This window comes from Neopelma chrysocephalum, unplaced genomic scaffold (assembly GCF_003984885.1).
Source record: "Neopelma chrysocephalum unplaced genomic scaffold, ASM398488v2 Primary Assembly neopelma1_96684, whole genome shotgun sequence".
Lineage (NCBI taxonomy): Eukaryota > Metazoa > Chordata > Aves > Passeriformes > Pipridae > Neopelma > Neopelma chrysocephalum.
The window spans coordinates 415,071-437,309 of record NW_020925329.1 but is presented as its reverse complement, the minus strand read 5'-3'; the positions used below and the strand labels follow the sequence as shown (position 1 = coordinate 437,309).

The 22,239-nt window shown below is 38.7% G+C and overlaps 1 protein-coding gene across 4 annotated transcripts; it reads left to right on the top strand.

Moving 5' to 3' along the window:
- Positions 1-13,009: 13,009 nt before the first annotated feature.
- Positions 13,010-21,321, top strand: CUNH5orf63 (chromosome unknown C5orf63 homolog). 4 transcript variants are annotated; one of them, XM_027709054.1, is made up of 7 exons: positions 13,010-13,033; positions 14,382-14,469; positions 15,017-15,083; positions 15,822-15,888; positions 17,833-17,953; positions 20,071-20,127; positions 20,888-21,321. In XM_027709054.1, the coding sequence occupies exons 2-7, from the start codon at positions 14,452-14,454 to the stop codon at positions 21,053-21,055; spliced, it is 498 nt and encodes a 165-aa protein (XP_027564855.1). In that variant the 5' UTR covers positions 13,010-13,033; positions 14,382-14,451; the 3' UTR covers positions 21,056-21,321. The 4 variants fall into 4 exon arrangements, with proteins under 4 accessions (XP_027564855.1, XP_027564854.1, XP_027564853.1 ...); XM_027709053.1 differs by lacking the exon at positions 13,010-13,033 and adding an exon at positions 13,042-13,289; XM_027709051.1 differs by lacking the exon at positions 13,010-13,033 and adding an exon at positions 13,915-14,275.
- Positions 21,322-22,239: the final 918 nt, after the last annotated feature.

Below are 22,239 nucleotides of genomic sequence, written 5' to 3'. Positions count from 1 at the left end.
ATAAACCACTGTTACAGTGAAACAGAAATGTGTCTATAGATACAATTATACTATGTTAAGCAGCTATTTACATTTACTTATTTTTGAGGTATATTCTACTGAGTAAAGTTCTTGCAGAGAAATTTCTTAAATTAAGACAAGAATTTTCCAAGCTACCGGAGTTTAGGAAGTTTTATTTTCCCCCTTCAGAAAAGGAGGGGGAATTTTTTTTTTTTTTAAGTCTCTAAACGGAAAGACTGCTTCTGCCTAAAATGTTTCAGTGCTTTTTCTGAACTGAGTTTCTGATGAAACATCCATCTCTTTCAATTCAGTTCACTGTTAGCTTTCCTAAAACTGGATTCCAGACTTGAATATGAGCTACTCTCCACTAACTAGTATTTTCAAGTATAAAGGCTTCTTCTAATTATAATGCAATACAATCTACTACAGTAGTATATACTTTTACAACCAAATTGGTGAGGTGGTGGCACTTTACACAGCTTGATATTTTTTTCCACAGAGTAACATGTTCAAAAATATCTGAGATTATGAAGGAAGCAAAAATAATACTTCTGCAGTTTTGTTATTAATCAGAAAATTTTCTGATAGAGCATAGATGACAGGGTAAATCCTTAAAGTATTTTTTTCTATTCTTAAATACTTGAAGATTACAAAGCAACTGTTAGGTCTATGGGATGAATATAAATATCCATCTATAAATCAGTTTATCATAATATAATTATTTTTTAAGAAAGAAGTTTTACATGTTAGATAGTTTAAGAATCTTCATTTAAGGTTCCAAAAATTTTTGCAGTAACCTAGACAGCCTGTCTGCTAATTACCACTTACATGTTGCACACACATTTACATACTTGTAAATGGTAAAATATATTTTAACATGAAACACAACTTTTATTTTGAAAAAAAAAAAAAACAACAACCAAACATATATCCTACATACTGTAATTTAAATATTTGGATATTTGTTTTTTAATTTCACTATTGCCTTTCTACATTTTACATTAAATACAGGCAGATTTTGAACTAAAAAACTCTTCTACACAGTTTTCAGACTTTAATGTTTGTAGGACCTAATTTTAGGAGGTTTTGAACTGCTAATGACTCCATTTAACACTAGCTACAGGCAGAATGTAGCACAGTTACTGAAAAGTCATACTGACAGATTTTCTTCTAATATGTCAAAATCATTACTTCTGTTCTCCACTCAAACTTAAACAGCTAAATGACTGCAAATGTACTCATGAAACCTGACATTTATTTCAAAGACCAAAATAATGCCTTCCTTTCACAAATCTAGTTGAAAGCTCAGGACAATGCAGTACTTTTTTCAGGATCTCTTTATTAAATTTCCTTCTGTGTAGTTGTCATCCAAAAGGAGTTGTTTCCTGAGCCTTCGACAGAATATGTGACAGCTCAAAACTGAAAGGTGTTACCGGTACCAGTGAGTATTGATAATATGGACCTGTGGGTAAGTACTGATAACAACACTAAGCAGATATTAGTATTTAAACATGCCAATTAATTTCTCATTAGGGCAAATGACTCACTGACCTCTACAATGCTGTAACCAACCTGCTAGGAATTCAGTGCACTCAATTTGAAGCAAATTGGGTATCTCTACTCTGTTGCTGTTTCATTCTTCTGAATGGAAGGAGAATATGATAGTGTAACGGTTTGAGAGCCCCAAAATCCAATTCCCGAGATAGCCCCCCTCCCACATCTCAACCCAGTGTGAGATGGTTTTTTCCAGACACCACACAAGACTCAAAATGGGGGGAAGGGAAATATATTACAATGACTGTACACATCACATAAATATTATAATACATTATACACATAATCTTAACTATCTCTACCATGATACATCAGTATTTACAATGGATCAAATCACTTCTTCCTCCAAATAAATGTCCAGGAGGGAAGAAGGAAGAGATCCTTTCTAGTCTCAGAGCAACAGTGTCTCTAGGGCAGCCTAGAGACATGTCCTTCCATGCAGCAGCTGTAGCTGGATCTCTGCCAGTACACGCGAGGGAGGCCTTCAAGCCCCTCTCGGCCCTTTGACTCCAGTGGAGGGATTTCTCTTCCGTGGGCTGTGTTCACCAGGACAAAGGTCACTTCACCACGTCATATCACGAAGTATAGAAGCCATCGTGACAGTCCTTATCTTCAGGGGATTCAAGCCCCTTGCAGAGCTTTCCATGCTCTGCCTCAAAACTGCCAGCTTGGCAGCAGTGGGGGGGAAACCCTCCTCCGCATTCCATCGGCCGTCCCCATCCAGCTCCAGGACACTTTGAGCTTTCTCAGCTCCTCTCTGTCTCTCTGGTGCTGCATTTTAGGACTCCTCTCAGGTGGGAGTCCACCACCCCTCCTCTCTATGAGAGGAGAGGTCTCCAAGGAGTTGGGGGGAGTTTTGGTTTTCAGTTCTTACCCCAACTCTTTCTCTGCAGGGCTTAGTTCTGCTCTCTGCTGCTGGCTCTTTTCTCTCTCTCCTTGCAGGAGTTCTCTTATCTCTTCTGGCTTTCTGCCATAGCCTCTGGTCAGTGCTAGTCTGCTGCCGCTTTTGCTGCTCACAGTGGAGGGAAAAAAAACTCCCAGCTCTTGGCTACAGAACTTGGCCCAGTTTAACACTGTTCCAAGTTCCTGCAGCCCCCCAGCCGGGGTCTGGGGGCCGTGGCCCCCAGAGGGGCTCCTGCCCCTTCCTCGTGGCTTAGAACATGGCCACCTCTCCTCCAACAACAACTACAACTACCTTCTTTTCTGGTCTAGTTGTTGATATGTTTACATTTTGCAGGAGCGCTGATTGGGTCAACCCCAAGGGTAACCACCCTCTGGGGGTTACCATTTTTTTTAACTTCAGGGAGAAAACTGTTTCCCACCACCACAGATAGATAGCTGCCAAAAAATGAAAAAAACAAAAGGATCTTCTTTCTTCTCATTTATGCATCTGTACACCCACCAACCCATTTTCTCTGCTCTCTTTGTTCTATTACTTTTGCTCTGGGATTCTTGCTTCTTGCCTCCATCCAAGCCACAACTGGACTGTCAATTGCTGCTCTGAAATTCTTATTCTCATCTGAATGTATCTGAGAAATAATGTTAGCTAGCAGAGGCTGTTCAGTTGTTGCTTCAATATGTAAGTCAAATCCCTGAAATATGGGTGCAAAATCAGGATGCGACATATGAAATAAGTACCTCCAGCATTACCAATACATAAATGTAACAGTCAAGGCATAGGATGGTGCTGCTGGAACAAAATACATCACCTGGGATGGTTTTTTGATTGAGCCCTCCCGAGTGCTGAAAATTTGGTGGCTAGCAAAACAGAAACACATCAATGTTTTTATTTCTTTCCAATTAGAACACTAACCTCTGGAGTGATTTATTAATGAAGAAATATCATTATATAGGCTGTGAAACAAACTATAGTGTTATAAGGGTTGTTTTACAAAGGATAAATGAAACAATAGAGGAATAAGAGTGCAAAGAATGGCATCCTTTGATATTGTGTCACTGCCTCACTTTTGTGACAAGTGTGGTAGGATTTTTTCAAAATGCCACGAGTGACAGTGACCCTTAAAAGTGTCACAGGTGTGATACTGGAAAATGGTCAGAACACTGTCCCATTACTGAGAGTCCCTTGCACCAGCAGAGCACAGAGCCTCCAGAAATTACTAGCAGTGCCCTTATTTCAGAACTGAATTAAAATAATATTTATTAAGTTCCTAAATATCAGGAGGCCAGGTTCACAAAGCCCTATCTGAGGCACTTCTTGAGGTCCAGGTCAGTTTGATTAATTGTAATGCATATTGTTGGACATATAATTGCCTGTATATGAGCTCAGGGATGGTTTCATGGCTTTCTGTGAGTAACAAAAATAAGTAAACACAAAGAAGTGAAGGTTAACAGCAGAGGGTGAAAGCTATTTCGTTTTTTAATAACTTTTTTGAGATCGAGTTACATTCTTGCCCCGAATATACTCTATCTCATATGCAGAGAATTAAGGTTTCTAAAACAAAATCAGGTACCTTTCATGAGCTAAAATAAGTTATTTTCATGTGTGTTATAATAATAACCATCACAGGGAGTTGGTGGGATTTTACTGTAGGATTTTAGATGTTGCAATGCAAAGTCAAGCACAAGCCACACGGTGCCGCTATTATGTCAAATAACGAACATTTCCCGCATTTTACTTGCCCAATAAATTTAGGACAATAGGAAAAGCTGCACTGATACTTAGAAGTGCAGTTAGAAGAGCTGAGGAATCATTTTGCATCCTGATAACTCTGCCTGAGAAATTACGAGGTGTATTATGATACAGCCATTAAAATGAGGAGGGAGATTCAGCATGAACAGAACGACAGAAAGGAGTAAAACACAGAGACAGACAAACTCCAAACAACTCTTTCTTTCCATTCCATCACCACACAAAATTATGATCAGATGCTTTAGTCTATGGAGTAATTAGTGTGTACCATATTTAGAAGGCTCTTAACATTTTAGAGGTGATCTCCCAAGATCGGGATGCTCCTCGTTATGGTATTATGCACAGAATTCTCCTTAATTTAAAAACTGCCTCATGCCTTCTGACAGCCTTGTCCTTCTGTATCTGGGAAGTACATGAGTTTAAGGAGTTAATGGCTCTTTCCAGTGTTGCTTCAAGAAAAAGTGGAGCACTGATTGGATAAATCCATAACAAAATAGCCTGGGCAGAGATAAGCTCACCTTGATCAACAGAAATTATTCAATTGCTTTGTTTTGCCAAAATTGCAAGTACTTTGTTAAGGGAATTGCAATGCTTTGCAGTTGCTTCTTGTAGTAACCTCAAAGTGATGAAGTGCTTCCTCAACTATATACTGATTTTGTAATAGCTTGCAGTGATAATTTTCAAGAATATCAGATTCTCTTATTTTTTAGTAGCTACATTGCTGAGGAGAATTTAATTCCTTCTCCAAAAACTGCTGTAAAAACATGATGAACAGAAGATTGTCCTACTTCAGCTCACCGTAGTATCTATTTTTTTAATTTATTAATTTCTGTTGTTTACACTTCTCATCTTAGTTCTCAGCTAAGAACTGGAACCTACCTCCCATACCTTTTACAGGGGTTCTGACATAGGAATGGAAACCAGTCCTCAGCCCCTCCTCACAGTAATGCAAATCCAACAGCAAAGGTAAATAAAAAATTACGTTTCAACTAACTTTACTACAGGTAGAACACTACCATATTTATTTCCCAAACAGCTGCTAGGAAGAAGTCATGGAGTGCAATGGAGTGGGATTAGATGGGTGAAAATATACTAAAACCATCTATGTAGTATTTGGCATTAAAAAATTAAAGGGTGGTAAACACTAAAATAACTATTGAAGCATAAACAGATAAAATTATTTTAATCTTGTACTTATTCCTATATAAATGTAAAATTATCTTCTTTACAAACTTTCCACCTGTCTGCACAACTAAACATAAATATCATTAAGAGAGACTGTGTTTTGATTGCATTCAGTATCATACAGTATTTATGGTTTCACACCATAAAATTCTGTAAAATTACCCACCCCTCTAAAACTATTAAGTAAATGTTAGCATACTACTACTACTAACAAAAGTAATAATAACTATCCATTAGAGGTTCTATGTGCACGCCATTTCAACTATTAAAATTAATCAGAGATGGAAAGTCAGTGTGAAAAATATTATGTCACTGAACTAAAGTCCCCACGATATTGGCAGACAAGGTCAAAATGTCACTAAGAAAGGGACGACTGAAGGTTATTTATTAGATTTTTCTTAGTACATAGGATATTTAGTAGATTTATCATCCAGCTTTAAAAGAGCAAGATATTATAGCTCTTAGGCTCAATGAGGATTCAAAGACTTTCAAGATTGTTTCTTTGTTCACTATTAAATTGTCCAGTTTTTCAGTCATGTTAATTTACGACCAAAGAAAATGTCTGCAAGTCCGATAACACTCTGTATCCATGCTAGCACACCGCAGTTTTGATTAAACCTAAGATTAAAGGTACTTAAAACTTTACACGGCTTTATGAAAACAAATACAAGAAACATTTGGAATCTGGTAAGACTGAAGAACTTAAATTGACATATCACACCTAGAAAATTTGATTCCTTGATGGATTTATACTGCCTGGCTGAAGAATCATAGGCGCATTTTAAAATAATTAGATCTGTACTGGTTATAAACTTTGAATCGTGGTGTATTGCTCTGTTCAGGCGAACTGGAAGTCCTGGAAAAAGTAATTATATACAATGTTTGGGACTCAATTTTGCTTCCTGACAAGAACTCGGCTCAAACCAGAGGAACATCACAGCATCTGAATCATATCTTCTGAATCATATATTTTTCCTTAAAAGGAAAAACTTTTTTAAAGAAACCCAGAATGCTGCATCTTACATAAGTTGATTTCTTTTTTTTAGAGCAGAGAAAGAAGTGTCTACAAGAAGTTAGTAACACTGCACTTCAAGTTTACCATCACCATCAATCCAGATTTGCTACTTCATCTGTTATTTCATTTATTTGATTAGTAATATTGAATTGACCAAGTACTTATGTTCTATCCTTAGCACACAACTATGAATTAAAAACCTGTAAAGCAGCATGAACTCCTCCAGTCCATACTTTACACTATTTTACCAAGATACTAGTTTTCTGCTAGTTAACAAGAAAACAGTAAAATAGGACTGTAGTTCTTCACATTTTACTCAAAATTGCAAGCAAAGGAGTAATTTTTGTAACATATCTGAGAGATGCCACAAAAGATAAATCAGAGAAGAAAATACTATTTCATGAGGAGCTCTAATGGAGTTCCTTTTCCATGTAGGCTGACTCACCAAATTCCTATCAACACAGCCCCACTGCAGCCAAAATTAGTTCTGCACTTTATTCTAAAACTTTCTACTTGTACTGTTCAGATGAAGTTAACTTGTCCTTTGCAGCGCACTACTAACCCAGGGTTTATTAATTATCCTTCCCTTCTATGGTATCTTTTGACCTTGTTCAGAACAACTGCTTCAACACCCTTCAAGCACCAACTGACTACCTGCTATGTGTCCCATTAGTTTCTGAAACACTGAAAATAGCTGTCTTCAACACTAATAAACTACATCATTGCAAACAAGAATCTTGGCTGCATAAATAAACAGAAAAGGCCATGTTTTAAAGGTGTTGTATGACAAGATCTGGATAGACCAGAGAAGTAAGAACTGAAAGAGAGGTCTGAGTGAAGACTTTGCCTAGTTATCAGCCTGACAACACAGACCATGGTGATATTCCAGGAGAAAAAAAAAAAAAGATTGCAATGGAGAACCCAGAGGGAGACATGATATTTTACTCCTGCAGAACTAAAAACTAAACAAACAGGAGGAAAAAAAAAAAGAAAAAAAAAAAAAAAAAGAAAAGAAAAAGAAAGTACTCAACCAGCTACATTTTCATTTGGACAGTAGACAGAGATCTAGAGTAAAGAATTTGCAACTTTAAACAGCACCTGAATCTGTGTTTGAGGGTTTAATCACTAACAGAAAAACAAAGTATTGAGAAAGAAAGAGGAGAATACTGTGGATCCCTCCCTCCTTTACCTATATTTCACTAATGCACACAGAAATGCACAAACACACAAGCTTATTAGGAGCTGAATAATCCAGTGCTGAATGAGTGATCAGAAAACAATATATTCTTTCTCCCTTATGCCTAGTGAAAACTACACAGTTTTGCTAAATGTTAATTTTGGATGAAAAATTGACTTTTGGATAGATAGAACAAGATGCTCCCCCCACTGCCTTTTTAAGTTGTACATTCTCCAGTTTAACCTAACAGTTAAGTACTGAATGAAGACGCACAAACACTGTGCAATTAAGTCAAACACAAAGAATAGGGGGGGCTGATATAGCTGCATTGATCAGGAATAAAACAAAAAGCTCATATTTTATAGCATCTGAGTACAAATTACAATAGAATTGTTTTAATTGGGAAAAGCTGCTGAAATAAAATTGCTATCATTTTTCAGCTATCGACTTATGTAGGTCTCAGGGCAGTTGATAAAGTATGATGAGACATACTGCTTTTAATCAGATAGTACTGCTTTTTTATTCAAATGGATTTGAATAAAATACAGAATTTTAACACTTTAAAATTTAAAATACAGAATTTTAACACTTTCTAACACGTATTAGCTTTCCAGCTAAGGGGAAGAACGTGACTTCATTGTGTTTCTTTATGAAGTAATCAGTTAGGAATAACAGCAAAAATCAGCCTTTGCATAACAGTAACTATATTTTACATGAATTTGAAAAAAGCGTAAGGTATTAGGAGAAGATCCATTTCTTTTCAAAACTTGTATTATGTGAGAGAAAATAAAAGCAACACATTTTATATTAGGTAATACATCATAACTTAATACATCATGGCAAAGTACATCATTATCCTGAAAAAAGCCCTGTTTCTTCTTCATGTGATAGCTAAGACAATACCAGAACCTCACACTCAGTCTTTTTTCTCATTTTCTTTCAAACGGTAAATGTTTTTTTCAAGTGATGAGTGATGCAGGATGTTACAAGTAGAGGCTCTTTTTGCCTTGAGAGGTAATGCCATGTAAAGATATTTCTAGGAAAAAGATACAAATGTGTAGGTGTAAAATGAAATTTCTGCTGTTCACTTTATAGTGCCAAACAACCGCTACTTGCTCATGTATCGTTTATGTGCAATTCAAGGCATAGTAAGTATGTGATGGGAAAATTTTGGTCAGAAAAATGAGTGATGAGACCTTCACATAATTTACATGGACCAAAATTATAATTATTTCTGTCCTGTTATTCTTCAAGTATATGATGTCAGAGATGAGGGGAGTAGGACATTTGCTACTACTGCTTACCAGAGCAGCCTTAACATTTGCTTGAAGATAAGCTAGTGCTTATCCTAGATCCCATAAAAGCTTTTATCTTCCTCAAATACTCTCCACTCAGTTAGAATTTATGTAAAGTAAATTTGACTATTAAAAAAGCTGTTAAACACAACTCAGCTCTTTCTTAGTACTCAGAGCAAACATATCACAATTATTCTCTGCGCTGCATGCAAAGGAATGGTTTGACCCAAAGCTTTTTAAAGAGAAAGGAAAGAATAATATTGATTTCCAATGGGCTCTGGCTTTGCCTGGAACCAAGTGCTCTATTGGTGCTCAGTAAATCAACGTGTAAATACCATGTGTCATCACAGCAATGTTCCAACAGAAAATATTAGATATAAAGTCAGACTACTGTCCAAATCACTATTACAAAATGTGTCATTTATGTGTCACTATGTTTAATGTTGAGATGATCCCTGGGCTAACAGACAGTGAAAGTTCACAGGCAGGCTGTCCTCTCACTTATGTAGGTCATTTAGGCAAAAGAAAATGCTCTTCAACTGACATTCATCATTTAAGGAGGCATATTATGGGTTTTTTTAAACCATATTTCTCAGGATGCTTGACCTCAGGCTAAGATCTCTTAAGAGCTGTTCTTTCCACTTATATTGCAACAATTTGCTCTAATATTAGAATCAAATCCTCTAAAATATTTTCCCGATGTTTCTCCACTCCCTATTCAAGTTATCAAATCTGTGAGTCTGTGATTGTTTTTTTTCAATTTGCTGTCTTTATCTTTGCTGCCTAAGTCACTTGAGCATTAAGAATTTCACATTTCACCCATACAAAAATGATTCCTTCCTCTGGGCAGCCTGTTCCAGTGCTTGATAATCCTTTCAGTGAAGAAATTTTTCCTAATACCCAAACCTAATATCCTAAACCTCCCCTGGTGCAACCTGAGGCCATTTCCTCTTGTCCCGTCACATTTTACCTGGGAGAAATGACTGAACCCCACCTGGTTCCACCCTCCTGTCAGGGAGTTGCAGAGAGCGAGAAGGTTCCCCCTGAGCCTCCTTTTCTCCAGGCTGAGCCCCCCCAGATCCCTCACCTGCTCCTGATGCTCCAGACCCTTCCCCAGCTCCATTCCCTTCCCTGGACATGCTCCAGCCCCTGAATGTCTCTCTTGTCTGAGGGGCCCAGAACCGCACCCAGCACTCAAACTGTGGTCCCAGCAGTGCCCAGCACAGGGACGGGCACTGCCCTGGGCCTGTGACACACCATGGCTGGAACAGCACAGGGACCATTGGCCTCTTGCCCACCTGGGCACACCTGGGCTCATGTCCAGCTGCTGGCACCAGCACCAGAGCTGGGATTGTTCATCCTAGAGAAGAGAAAGCTTCAAGGAAACCTTAGAGCACCTTGCAGTACCAAAAGGGGTCCTACAGGAAGGCTTGACAGGAACTTTTTACAAGGGCAAGCACTGATAGGACAAAGGGGAATGGCTTTAAGCTGAGAAAGGTTAGATTTAACCCAGATATTAGGAAGAAATTCTTAACTATGAAGGTGGTGAGGCCCAGGCACAGGTTGCCCAGAGAAGCTGTCGCTGCCCCATCCCTGGAAGTGTTCAAGGCCAGGTTGGATGTGGGCTAGTGGAAGGTGTCCCTGCCCATGGCAGGGATCTGAAACAAAATAATATTTAAGGTCCCTTCCAACCCAAACCATTCTGTGATTCTACGATTCTAAGTCAAAATAACAGTGAAATAAAAGAGAAATCTGGAAGAGAACTGAATTGAAGATCATTAGGAATACAATCTATCATAGTATGAGTTCTTTTTAGTCCAAATTGTGAAACCATGTTCACACTTTATTTAAGAACTATGGAGGGGGAAAAAAAAACCAAACACAGAACTTGTACATTGTAGAATGATATCTGTGCAGCAAATTTAACCATTGAGCCCCTGAAATTTAAAGACTTCCTATGTGCCATAAGAGTTGCACTACTTTCAGATCTCAGAACACATTTTTAAATAGCTAACTTTACAGCAATCCACCTTACTCCCAAGCACAACGATAGTGACATGTGTACTAAGTAATAATTCTTTCTGCATCTTTAATATTTTTTCATATTTTTCTTCTTAAATTGCTATGAAGACTAAGAAGATTCATCACATAAATACTGGATTAAAAGCAAAGTTAATTTTGTGCTGAGCTCTCTACAGTGGTGGATCAAAAACCTGCCAAAACAAAACTGGTCAGTTGCAAAGCATTCTAAATAGTAAATTCTCTTCACAGATGTTTGTAGTATAAGAAATCTCTTTTCTTTTTTTAACCAATTTATACCAGTTTATAAACAATCTGGTCTAAGGGTGAAACCAGCTCACACCAGACAGATACAGATGCAGAACTAATAAACACAAGTGACAACATAAGACCAGTCCAAACAGTTATACCAGCAGGATCAGTTAGTGATTTGGTTAACTGAACTGTGTTGCCCAACATGACAAATCACACTGGAACCAGGGGAAAAAAAACCAACACAACAACAAAACAAACAAAACAAAAAAACCCAACAACAACAACAAAAAACCCAAAACCAAACAAACAAACCAAACAAACAACCAAAAAAACTGCCAAAAAACCACAACCAGAGTACCTCTTGAGTTCAGCAGCAATTCTGTTTAAATCAATTGACCAGTTTGGGAACTGTGTGCCTGTCTCCTCCAGGTTCCTCTGGGAATTTCAGACACATATCCCAAAGGCAGCTAGACTTGCTTTTAGAGCAAGAGGGATAAAATTAATCTGAGACCTGAGATATCAAGAGCATGCTTATCTCTTTACTTAAGCCTGCTTTTCAACCTGCCTCTGCCCTCTCTGTGTCTTCCTCCCACCCTTTCTCAGAAAGTAAAAGCCAGGTAGGGGCCAGTTCAGCAATTCCCTTGTGCAAGGCTTGACAGGTCTGTCCTATACCAGTGCCAAACACCAAAGCCTGATACTGGATTTTCTGATTCTGAGAAAAAGAATGAGCAGCCAGTGTCAGCTGCCAGCACTTACATCTCTGTTCAGCGCGAATGATTGACACAGTGGTTGAAAATGAGTCACTAGGATCTGGAGCTGATCAACCCTCCTGCTAATTTAAATGCTAGTTAATTATATATGTCATATCAGCAGGATAGGATTACTCACCTGGAAAGCCTTCCCACCACATACTACAATTCTCAAAGCACAAATGAAGAGTGGAAGCTGACTTGACACTATACACCAAAGGATTTGTGTCCCACTCTCAGCTAGGAACAAAGACAACCAAAATCCTGATGGAAATATAGATACTAAAGGAACATGAGCCTACAGCTTTAATTCCCCATCAGTGAACACTTGCTATATATTATTTAAAACAGTTCTGGAGGAAGGAATTCAAACACACCCGACAACTGAAACACTTCACAGTAGTCAAATAGAGCACCCAGAGCCAAGAAGGGCACAGTACACCAATTTTTATGCCAGGGCCATCTCTCAAGGCCAAGTATCATGGCCCTGTATCTGTGACAACTGGAGGGACAAAAAGCTCACAGGTTCAGACAAGAGTGTGGCAATTCATTTCAGTGGAGAAAGCATTCTCCCTAGATCTACCAGCTCGATAATTTATTCCAACCAATCTCTTTCCTGTTTTTATTGAAACCCATTGTGTTAATTTGAGTGTATTTCCAACTCAATCTGGATTTATTCGTATACTCAAAATTTCTTTCTTCTTTTCTTTTGTCTCTTTCCTTTCTTTTTCACTTTCTTTCTCCTTCCCTTCCTTCCTTCCTCCCCTTCCTTCCTTCCCCTTTCCGTCTTTAATTTCCTTTCTCCCTGTCCCTTTTTAATTTTCTTTCTCTCTCCCCTTTCACCCTTTTACCAAAACTCATTTTATTCACTCGTTTTATCCAAAAACCCACTGCCACGCGCTTATATAGCAGTTCAGGGACTAACAGACCGTTTTCCACGCCAGATCTCTAACTTACTAATAAAGCTTTTTCATTCCCCCCCCCCCTGCGGACTTTCCCCGCTCCTTTCCACCACGACCATTCAGGAATCGTTGTGCACTTCCTTCCCTTCCAGGGTGCAACGTCACACCCGGTGCTTCCCCGCGGGGCCCCGCCCGCCGCCCGGGCGTTCCGGCGGAGCCCCGCGGGCAGGAGGTGGGTGAGCCTAGTCCGGGCAGTGGCTGAGCTTCGCCGGGAACCCGCCCGGTCCGGGCGGCGGTCCCGGGACGCGATTCCCCGGGATGAGGTTTCCCCAGGAGGACTCCTCTGTGCTGATGGGCTCTGGATCCTTCTCTCTGCCAGGGGGATTTGCTGGTTTGGGAATATCAGCATCAGCAGCCAGGGGTTGTCGTTACAGGCTGTGATGGGGAGGCTTCTGGATACACTCTGTGCCAGCCTGGGCTCGACCTCGGTACTTGGATCATTTAGCTGGAAATCTTCCAAATAGAGATGTTGAAAAATTATTATTGTTGTTGTTACTATTATTAATTTACTGTATATATGAGATATAGTATATATGTTATATGTAGCAAATATATATACTAAATACATAATATATAGTATTAAAGTTTATAGTAATGGTATATATTATAGTATACATAGTATATAGTAATATATACTTTATATTATAGTGTATATAGTATATAGTAATATTTAGTATATATTATAGTGTAATAGGTATAGTATAACTACATACTATACAAATTATATGTAGTATATCATATACATTATTATATGTAATATATAATATGTATTTTATATGTTACATAGTATATTATCCTGTATTGTGTATTATAATATACTAAGGTTAAATGTTATCTAATATTAATATAATTAATACAATAGTGTTAATAGATATGCTACAATGTACTAATAATGCATTGATAGCATCATAATTATTCTATTGATGCTATTAATATATGACAATAAAAATGTTATTCATATGATGTAATATAGTACATAATATAGTATGTTGAAATAATATATAGTTATATGCTATATTATATAGTTGTATATAATATAAAATATGTGATTTATATATTATATGCATTATACTATTCCTATTGCCTTTGAAACTATTGTAACTTTATGATAGCAGTTTGTTCTTTATGCAAGTTCTGTCTAGTCTTCAGAAAATGCCATTACAGCAACCTACTGAATGTTATTAACTTGTCTGAAATTGGGAGTATGTCCTCGGACCAGAGTCTGTGGTGGATACCGCTAGAGGGATCACTGAACAAAATATGCTGCACCTTGGAATGGAATGACATGTTTATCCTTTCTGGGGTGGAATGCAATGTGCTTGTGGCATTTACCCCAGGCTACTGTACTTTGCAGGAAAGAATGCATGGAAACATGCATTGCCGGCTATATAACACCACCTCACAGGAACAAGTGGTATTACTGATGATTTTGAGTTTTGAGTTGATGTAAGAACCTGATTCTCCCTGAGAGACCTTTAGAGTTATGGGCATGTGCAAAAAGATCTTTTTGTATTTTGCAGGCCTCCTCTGAAAGATTACTGGGGTAAAAGCCTTGTGAGGATCTCCAGAGCTGCAGGATTTGGTGTTTCCATGCACATGTGCTTCTCGGTCTGTTGTTGTGGCACCTTATTTTCTTGTTCAGCATTTCACTGGTAGGTAATCAAAAGCAGACTGCCAGGAAGTTTGTTTTCCTTGATGGCCATAGCTGGTTTTGAGTGAGGGATGACAGGAGACAGGTACCACCACTGGCGTAGGCCATCAGCATGCATTCTGATATTTGCCCCCACTTGCTTTCCCCATTCTCTTTCAGTTGTTGGTCCTTCCTCATACTGTTAAAAGGTACATACTTGGAGAAAAAAACCACCCATGCTTGTCTTTCCTTGATTGATGCTAAGATAAAGTTTATACAGATAATTATCTCATCTAAATAATGGCTAGCTTTAATGTCACATTTTATTTTTCCAACAGATGAGGATTTATTGGTTCATGGAAATTCTGTTAACAGGAAATTAGTCCAATTTGGCTTTACAAAGTAGAGCACGGGCCAAGTCCAGACTCCATCATTTGTTAAATCATTCTGTATCATTGTAGTATAGGGGAAGGTAAGTTCTCAAATTTGCAAGCATACTTCTTTGATTTTTTTTTCCTCAAACAGGTCTTTATAGTCACATGGAGGGAGTCTAAAGAGAGATCCAGAATAATCATGTGGCAGATTTTGTGCAGTAGGCTTGCCTGATGAGTGAGTGGAGATTTGCTTTTACCAGCTCCTGACCAATAGCAATGCCACAAGTATAGGGTTAAACCATTCACAATATTAAAACCTGTCAGTGTTTGTGCAAAACCACAGATAGTTGGCTTTATCCATGACATTTTAGCTAAATTCAGTAAATTAAGATTAGTAAATTCTGCTGAAAAAAATTTCTATAGGGGCCGAACTTTAGTCCAGGTTAAATGCGGCAGGTCTGACTCCTTGCCATCCTAATGATGGTGCCAGGGAAGTCAGGCTGCATCATCTGCACTGTGGGGAACATGAAGCCATCTGACAGTGTCTCACCTTCCCTCAGGGTGAGATGTTTCAGGGTACTTTATGCTGGTGGAAGAGCAGAGCATGGCTGGGGCCTGGATGAAGATGCGTCAATTTTACGAATCAGGATTAGTCCTTCAAGCCATTTGGAACTGGCATTTCATTATGGCCTTGGTATCATTCTATCAGACAAACAGGACTCTGTTTTCCTTAGGTTATTTGTAAAAACATTCAGCCAGTCTTATGCTAACCTTGGAAACAGCACATTCTTCCTTGAGTGGTAGTATTGGTCAATGAAGATTTGCTGCTGAATTCCAAAGGTAGTGTTGCTTGTAATTATATAAAATTGGTAAGGATGTTAGGCACTGCTAGCTGATTTCTTTATATGAGATCTTGAAGCTTAGGTACTGATGCTGTTTTATTTGTTCCCCTCTAGCTAATGTTTTGGTAGGAGTTGTCCCCTGGACTCCAGTTTACCAGAGCATGGAGGTATCAAAAAGGAGGTATATAGGACTGAACCAGAGCCATTTTATACACATATGTGCGTGTCAGGGAGAATGTGATACATGGAAATCTTGGGTTTATTAATTCTGCTGTCCACAAAACAATTTGAGACCACTTTCCTTGTTTTGAAAGCACAAAATTTGGCTTGCTAGGCTGGCAACAAAAGCATTCATTAAAAATTTTTCAGAAAGCAGACTATTTGTTTTTGCATTTTTATCTTGCGTGTGAGCAGGCCAACATGCTGCAAATGTTTTATGCCAAAACCTCATCCATTCTAGACATCTGTTATGGACTTAAAAATTCCTAAGTACAGCTGAGGCTCTTACTGTCATCCAGGTTTGCATTTTTCCAAAAGGTTCTAGGCTTATTTTTGTATTTAATATGTAAAATCCGAGACAGTTCCCAGATTTCCACCTAGGTAAGTAAAATAAATGCAGTAGCTGACAAGGACTGTGACCTTCGGCAGTATGTGGTTGCCAGTCACTTTGCAGTGACAGGAAGTTGCTCTGACTCTAGTACTAGAGAACCTTTTCTGTCTGAAAAAAACCAGTAAACCCAAATACTACATGTTGCAGAATACTGTTTTAGATTACTTTATTTATATGTGGCCAAAAAGAAAAAAAGAAATCTTGTTCGTTCTTTCCTAGTATCTAAGCTGTGTTCTAATTTTCAAAGCATAATCCCTTTTCTTGCATTTGCTCTGTTGAATCTTCTTCTGGAAACATGGCAAGTTACCCTTGCCAGAGTCCTCTGGACAAATTAGCGTCTTTTGGCTGTGCAGACTGGTGGAGCAGTGTCCTGTCACCCATTTGATTTTTCTTGTGGTTGTTGCTTAGAATTACAGCACATAAATTCAGAGTCTACTGCAATGTTCTTCCTTGATGGTTATGCTGGCTAAACTGTCCTCTGTAAAACAAAGCTTTGTAATATTAGTACTGAGAGATTCAGTGAATCCACTGGGCTCTTTTTTACTGTACATCCTAAAATGTGCTTACCAGCTGCAATGTAGTCTTGCTCACACTTAAGCTGTTTGAACTTGTGACATTACATGGTGGTTTTGGGGTTGCCTTTAGCAGAACTACAGGGAAGTTGTGCCTGACCAGAAGTAGTTTTGCTTTATGTAAAAGTGACTTGATTTTCCCAATGTAAATTCTGGTATCAGGTGTTATGTCTGATGATAGTCCGCATGCAGACTCCCTTTTGCTTCTCTGTTTTTTGCCTCAGTCCTAAAGTGCTTTGTAAAGGTCATGTTAAGACAAAAGTTTGCAGGAAGCACTATTGTTATTAGTGTTATTATGAACAGGTGACTTCAAGACTCCAGCACGGCACCCTTCAATAACATTAAATTTACTTAAACTCTCAGATCACAAACCCATTAATAACTTCCATAAATTAATTTGCTGTTGCAGGAAGGGTGCAATACCGTGCATGCTTTTCATATTACCTGTTTAAACTGTCTCGGCTGCAGCTTTTTGTTCACTGCAGAAAGCAGTGTATTAATATTCTGATTAGGTACAATTAGTTTTTTGATGGAATAATTTGATTAAGTAGAATATGTCAGGCACTGCAGCAAGATTACAGAGGTTCAAAGCACAGCACTTGCATTTTTAACTATGTAATTCTAACTGGCATTTGTGCTGTTGAAACAGCATGATGCATTTATGTCAACATTTATGTTGGGGAATTTAGAAGAGGCATTTCCACAAGAAAACAGAGGTGTTTTGGTTTTTTGGGTTTTGTTTAATGGAACTGCACTTTTTGAGGTACACAGTGTTTCTGGCCTGCTGCATGAATGTGTTGATACCGTGAGCATAAAAATCCTGGGAAAATGGTTTGATTGTGTGTTATTTTAGAGCTGTGATTGAAGTATCACATTTGTCTTAATATTAAATTTCATGAGCTAAAACTTGCCACGAACAAACATTTTATTTTTGCCTGAACAGGATCATGGTGCTTTGTTTTCTGAGCAGAACACTGCAGCTAGCAAGACATTCATCCAGTCCACTGGGGAGACAACTCTGCTCAACCAGTGCAAAGAAGCCTGTGCTGACTTTATTCACCAAGGTAAAAGTTGTTTACAGAATAAAGCCAGGCAAGACTGTGTGTTTATCAGCTTTGACATACCTGAATCCAGGTTAAATGGCTTGTCCTTGCTTTTTGTCCCCTTCAAATTTATGTAGCATTGAGCATTTTGCTTTGCTGGTTTCTGTATGCCAGGCTGTTCAATTTCAGCACTACCTGTGAGACTGTAAAATATATCCAAGTAGTGCTGGTAGCACATGAAGAAAGAGTAGATTTTGCTTTACCCTTTTTGGTTTTTTGGCAGTGTAAGACCAACAGATACAATGCAGGCAAAGGTTTGTCTGTGTCATGAGCAGGCACGATTTTTAAGAATATTTAGAAAATAGATGTGATGAGCAGGAATGGTCATTTTTGAACTGTCACCTTCCATGAATTGTTGTCAGTTGTTATCTGCAGAGTTCTGCACTTTATTGTAAAGGATGGCACACAGCAGGTTATGTTACATTGACATGATTCTCCTTAAAGAGTAGGATAACTAGAAATGCAAAGCACTGAGAATGTTAACATCAGTATGGGTGTTTTGAATGTTTGTTCATTCCACAACTAGCCATACAGGAGTGTTTAAACTGTGTAAAAAATTAATAGGTTGAAAAATAAAAGGTCACCATCTATTTCTTAATCAGAGCAATGCATGCTATAAAACTATACTTTAAACACCTTTCTCTCCCCCTGCCTGATTCAGCATCAACTCATTGATAATCCAAATGAGATAAGGTAGAGAATAATGATTTTATGTGGGTTAATATTTGGGAAAAAAGCTCTTTGTGTCTTAAAATTTCTAACTGGTAAGACACTGTGGGAAATCAAATTTTCTAATAGCAGATTTTGAGCAGTTCTATAAAGTGGCTTTTTGTTGAAAGTGTTTTTAAATGTTTTTCATCCCTGATACCACTGGCAATTGCAAAGCAAAATGCAAACTACTTTAAAAGAAAGCTCATTTGCACTGTTAGTTTATGCTAATTACCTCATTTTTTCACTCCTTCCTGTTTTTAATAGTAAAGAGAAAAGAGAAGGCAGAAGGGACCTATGTCTTCTGCAGCCTGTTAAAACTGATGAAAGTTAGCACTACCAAATAGTCTTCCCCTTGCAGTCTCCTTTTTTGACAGCAGAAAGATTCATGCAGCAACTGCTTCAACAAAACCTTTTTTTTGTTTTTTTGCAAGGTTGCTATTAGTTCAGATCAAGTCTCCTGTTTTGCTTTACTGTGCAGCTGTTTCAGTGCTTAAGCCAGCACAAAAGAAGCAGTGACCGCTTAAAATGGCCACAAAACTGCAATCCAACTATGCAGCATAAATGGCAATTATCTGCAGAAATAACACTGTCCCTTCCACTGTGTGTGTTATCTAACAGATCTAGTTGTCAGCCCAGCGTATGTTACTTTGGGAAGGGATTTTTACTACCTGAGCAATAAAATCCATTTTGACACTGTAATATGGAGAAGGTTGTCCAAAAGAGCTTTATCCAGGAAGCCCAATTACAAATCAACATAAAGCAAGTGATGTCAGAGACTGTTGCATTCTTCTACTGAAAATATGCACTAATATAAATCGACTTTTTAAACAGATTTTGCTGTTTGTTAAAATAGTTCACTATTGATTTTAAACTGGTTCCAATCTTACCAGTACCATGTAGTGCCTAAGCTTGCCATGAAAGTAAGAGCATATTCTTTCCTAGAAGTTCCTGAAAGGAGCCTGGTATGTTACAGAACTGATGTGCAGGATTCTGGGACGTGCCTTCCAGTCACTAATATCAGATATACCAATCCCTCCAAAAACAACAAGAGCTATTAAGAACACAGCACTGCTGATCTTTAGTATCCTGCATAGGTTTTCAGAGCACAAGGACTTGCCTGTGTGGGAAAGACAGTTAAGATTAGATGTGAATAAAAATAGAGTATTTAATCCAAAGTAATTCACATGCAGGAAATAAAAACTAGATGTTTCAGATCATGTTTAAAGAAGCTCTGATTCAGGTGGTTGATACTGGGGAGGGAACCTGTATTTGTAGTGATCACTCCTGTCTGTGTATGTTACTTTACTGTACAAATGACCTGTGTGTTTTACTGTATGCTTTAAGCTGCTCTGAATATTTTCCTTTAGAAACCATGCCCTCTATGTGATGAAGCAAAAGAAGTTCTTGAGCCATATAAGAGAAGGGTAATGTATTGCAATGCTTTGTAAGTTTTCTATATATAGAAAGAACAGTTAATTGGGATTCTTTCTTTGTAAAAGAAAATTGCTTGGATTTGTTTGCACCTGTTATCCTTCATGGATGACCTCTTCAAGACAATTTCAGCACTGATTTCCATAAAACTCATTATCCAAAAGCACTTTGAGACAACAATGCTGAAATAAGTATTGGCAAACTAAATAAATATACACGTTTTTGCAATAGTTTTTGAAACCACTGCTTTTGTAAATACTGTTGCCCTTGCCTGAAAGAGGAATTTGCAACTTTCATGAGGCCGGTAATGATATAATTTGGGAATGATGTTGGTAAGTGGGGCTTTGAGTATTTGAGTTATATGTGATTGCAATTTTTGCCATTCTTCAAGCAGGTTTTGATCTCTCTCTTGAAGGATGAAACTGTTAATGGAAGCATTAAGAGTTGTTTCACTCTGCTGTGTTGCTGGCTGCATATTTGTTGTGGTTGGTGTTCACAGGAAAGTGGTTCTGCACAGAGGAACAAGAATATAATCCTGATATATTCTGATATATCCCTGATATAGGGAGAGAGTCCTTTGTGTTTATATACATTTTGTACTCATAAAATGAGGAATTATCTACAACGGAAAGAGTAAATCCTAAAGCATTAAGAAAACAGCCTTTCATTTCTCAGAAAACTATTGATCAAAAGATAAAAGGGCATTATTTTTCAGTGTCCAGTAGGAATTGACATATTTCTTTTCTGTCACAGTTTATTTTGCAGGAGGTAGATATTACACTTCCAGAGAACTCGGCATGGAATGATAAATACAAATATGACATACCTGTTTTTCATTTAAATGGGAAGTTCCTAATGAAGCATCGAGTGGACATTAAAAAGTTTATGGACCAACTTACAGAACTGGAGTTGCAAAAATGATGAAAACCAGTGAAGAAAATGCAGCTGCTTTGGTATGGATCTGAAAGGCCTGTGCAAAACGTACTGTGCACTGTATGGAAAACCAGTATGCATTATCTGGCCTTGTGTTTCTTCAAACATACAGTGTCAGTGTGCAAAAAACTTGAGTGACTTGTGTTCTATTTTGTATTAATCACCCAGCCTAGCTGCACTGGTAGCTCATTTGCTGCTCTCCTGTGCAGGCTTTGCACTGACAGAATAAATGCTGCTCCATAACAACAGATAAAGTGAACCATGTTTGTATTGGGTTTCTGCGGCCAGGTTTTGGTATCTGGGGAGGCTGCAGGGGTGGTTTCTGTCAGAAGCTGACAGAAGCTTCCCTAATATCCAATAGAGCTAATGCCAGCCAGCTCCAGGACAGACCTGCTGCCAGCCAAGACTGAGCCCATCAGAGATGGTACTGACACCTCTGGGATAACATATTTAAGAAGGGAAAAAGAACCTGCACAATGGCAATGCAGCCAAAGAGGAGGGTGAGAACATGTGAGAGGAACAACTCTGCAGACCCCCTAGTCAGCAGAAGGAGGGGCAGGAGGTGCTCCAGGCACCAGAGCTGAGGTTCCCCTGCAGCCTGTGGTGCAGCTCCTGGTGAGGCAGCTGTGCCCCTGCAGCCCATGGAAGCTGACACATCCACCTGCAGCCCGTGGAGGACCCCACACCATAGCAGGTGGATGCACTTGAAGTCTATGACCCTGTGAGAAGCCTGTGCTGGAGCAGGTTTCCTGGCAGGACCTGTGACCCTGTGGTGGACCCATGCTGGAGCAGCCTGTTCCTGAAGGACTGCACCCTGTGGAAAGGGACCAATGCTGGAACAGTTTGTGAAGAGCTGCAGCCTGTGGGAAGGACTCACTCTGAAGAAGTTTGTGAAGGAGTGTCTCTCACAGGTGGGACCCCACACTGGAGCAGGGGAAGAGTCTGAGGAGGAAAGAGCAACAGAGACAATGTGTGACAAAATGGCCACAGCCCCCATTCTCTGTCTCCCTGCACTGCTGAGAGAAAACTGGGAGTAAAGTTAAGCCTGGGAACAACAGAGGGGTGGGAGGAAGGTGTTTTTCAGATTTTTCTTCTCATTACCCTACTCTGATTTGATTGGTAATAAACTAATTTCCCTAAGTCAAGTCTGTTTTGCCTGTGACAGGAATTGG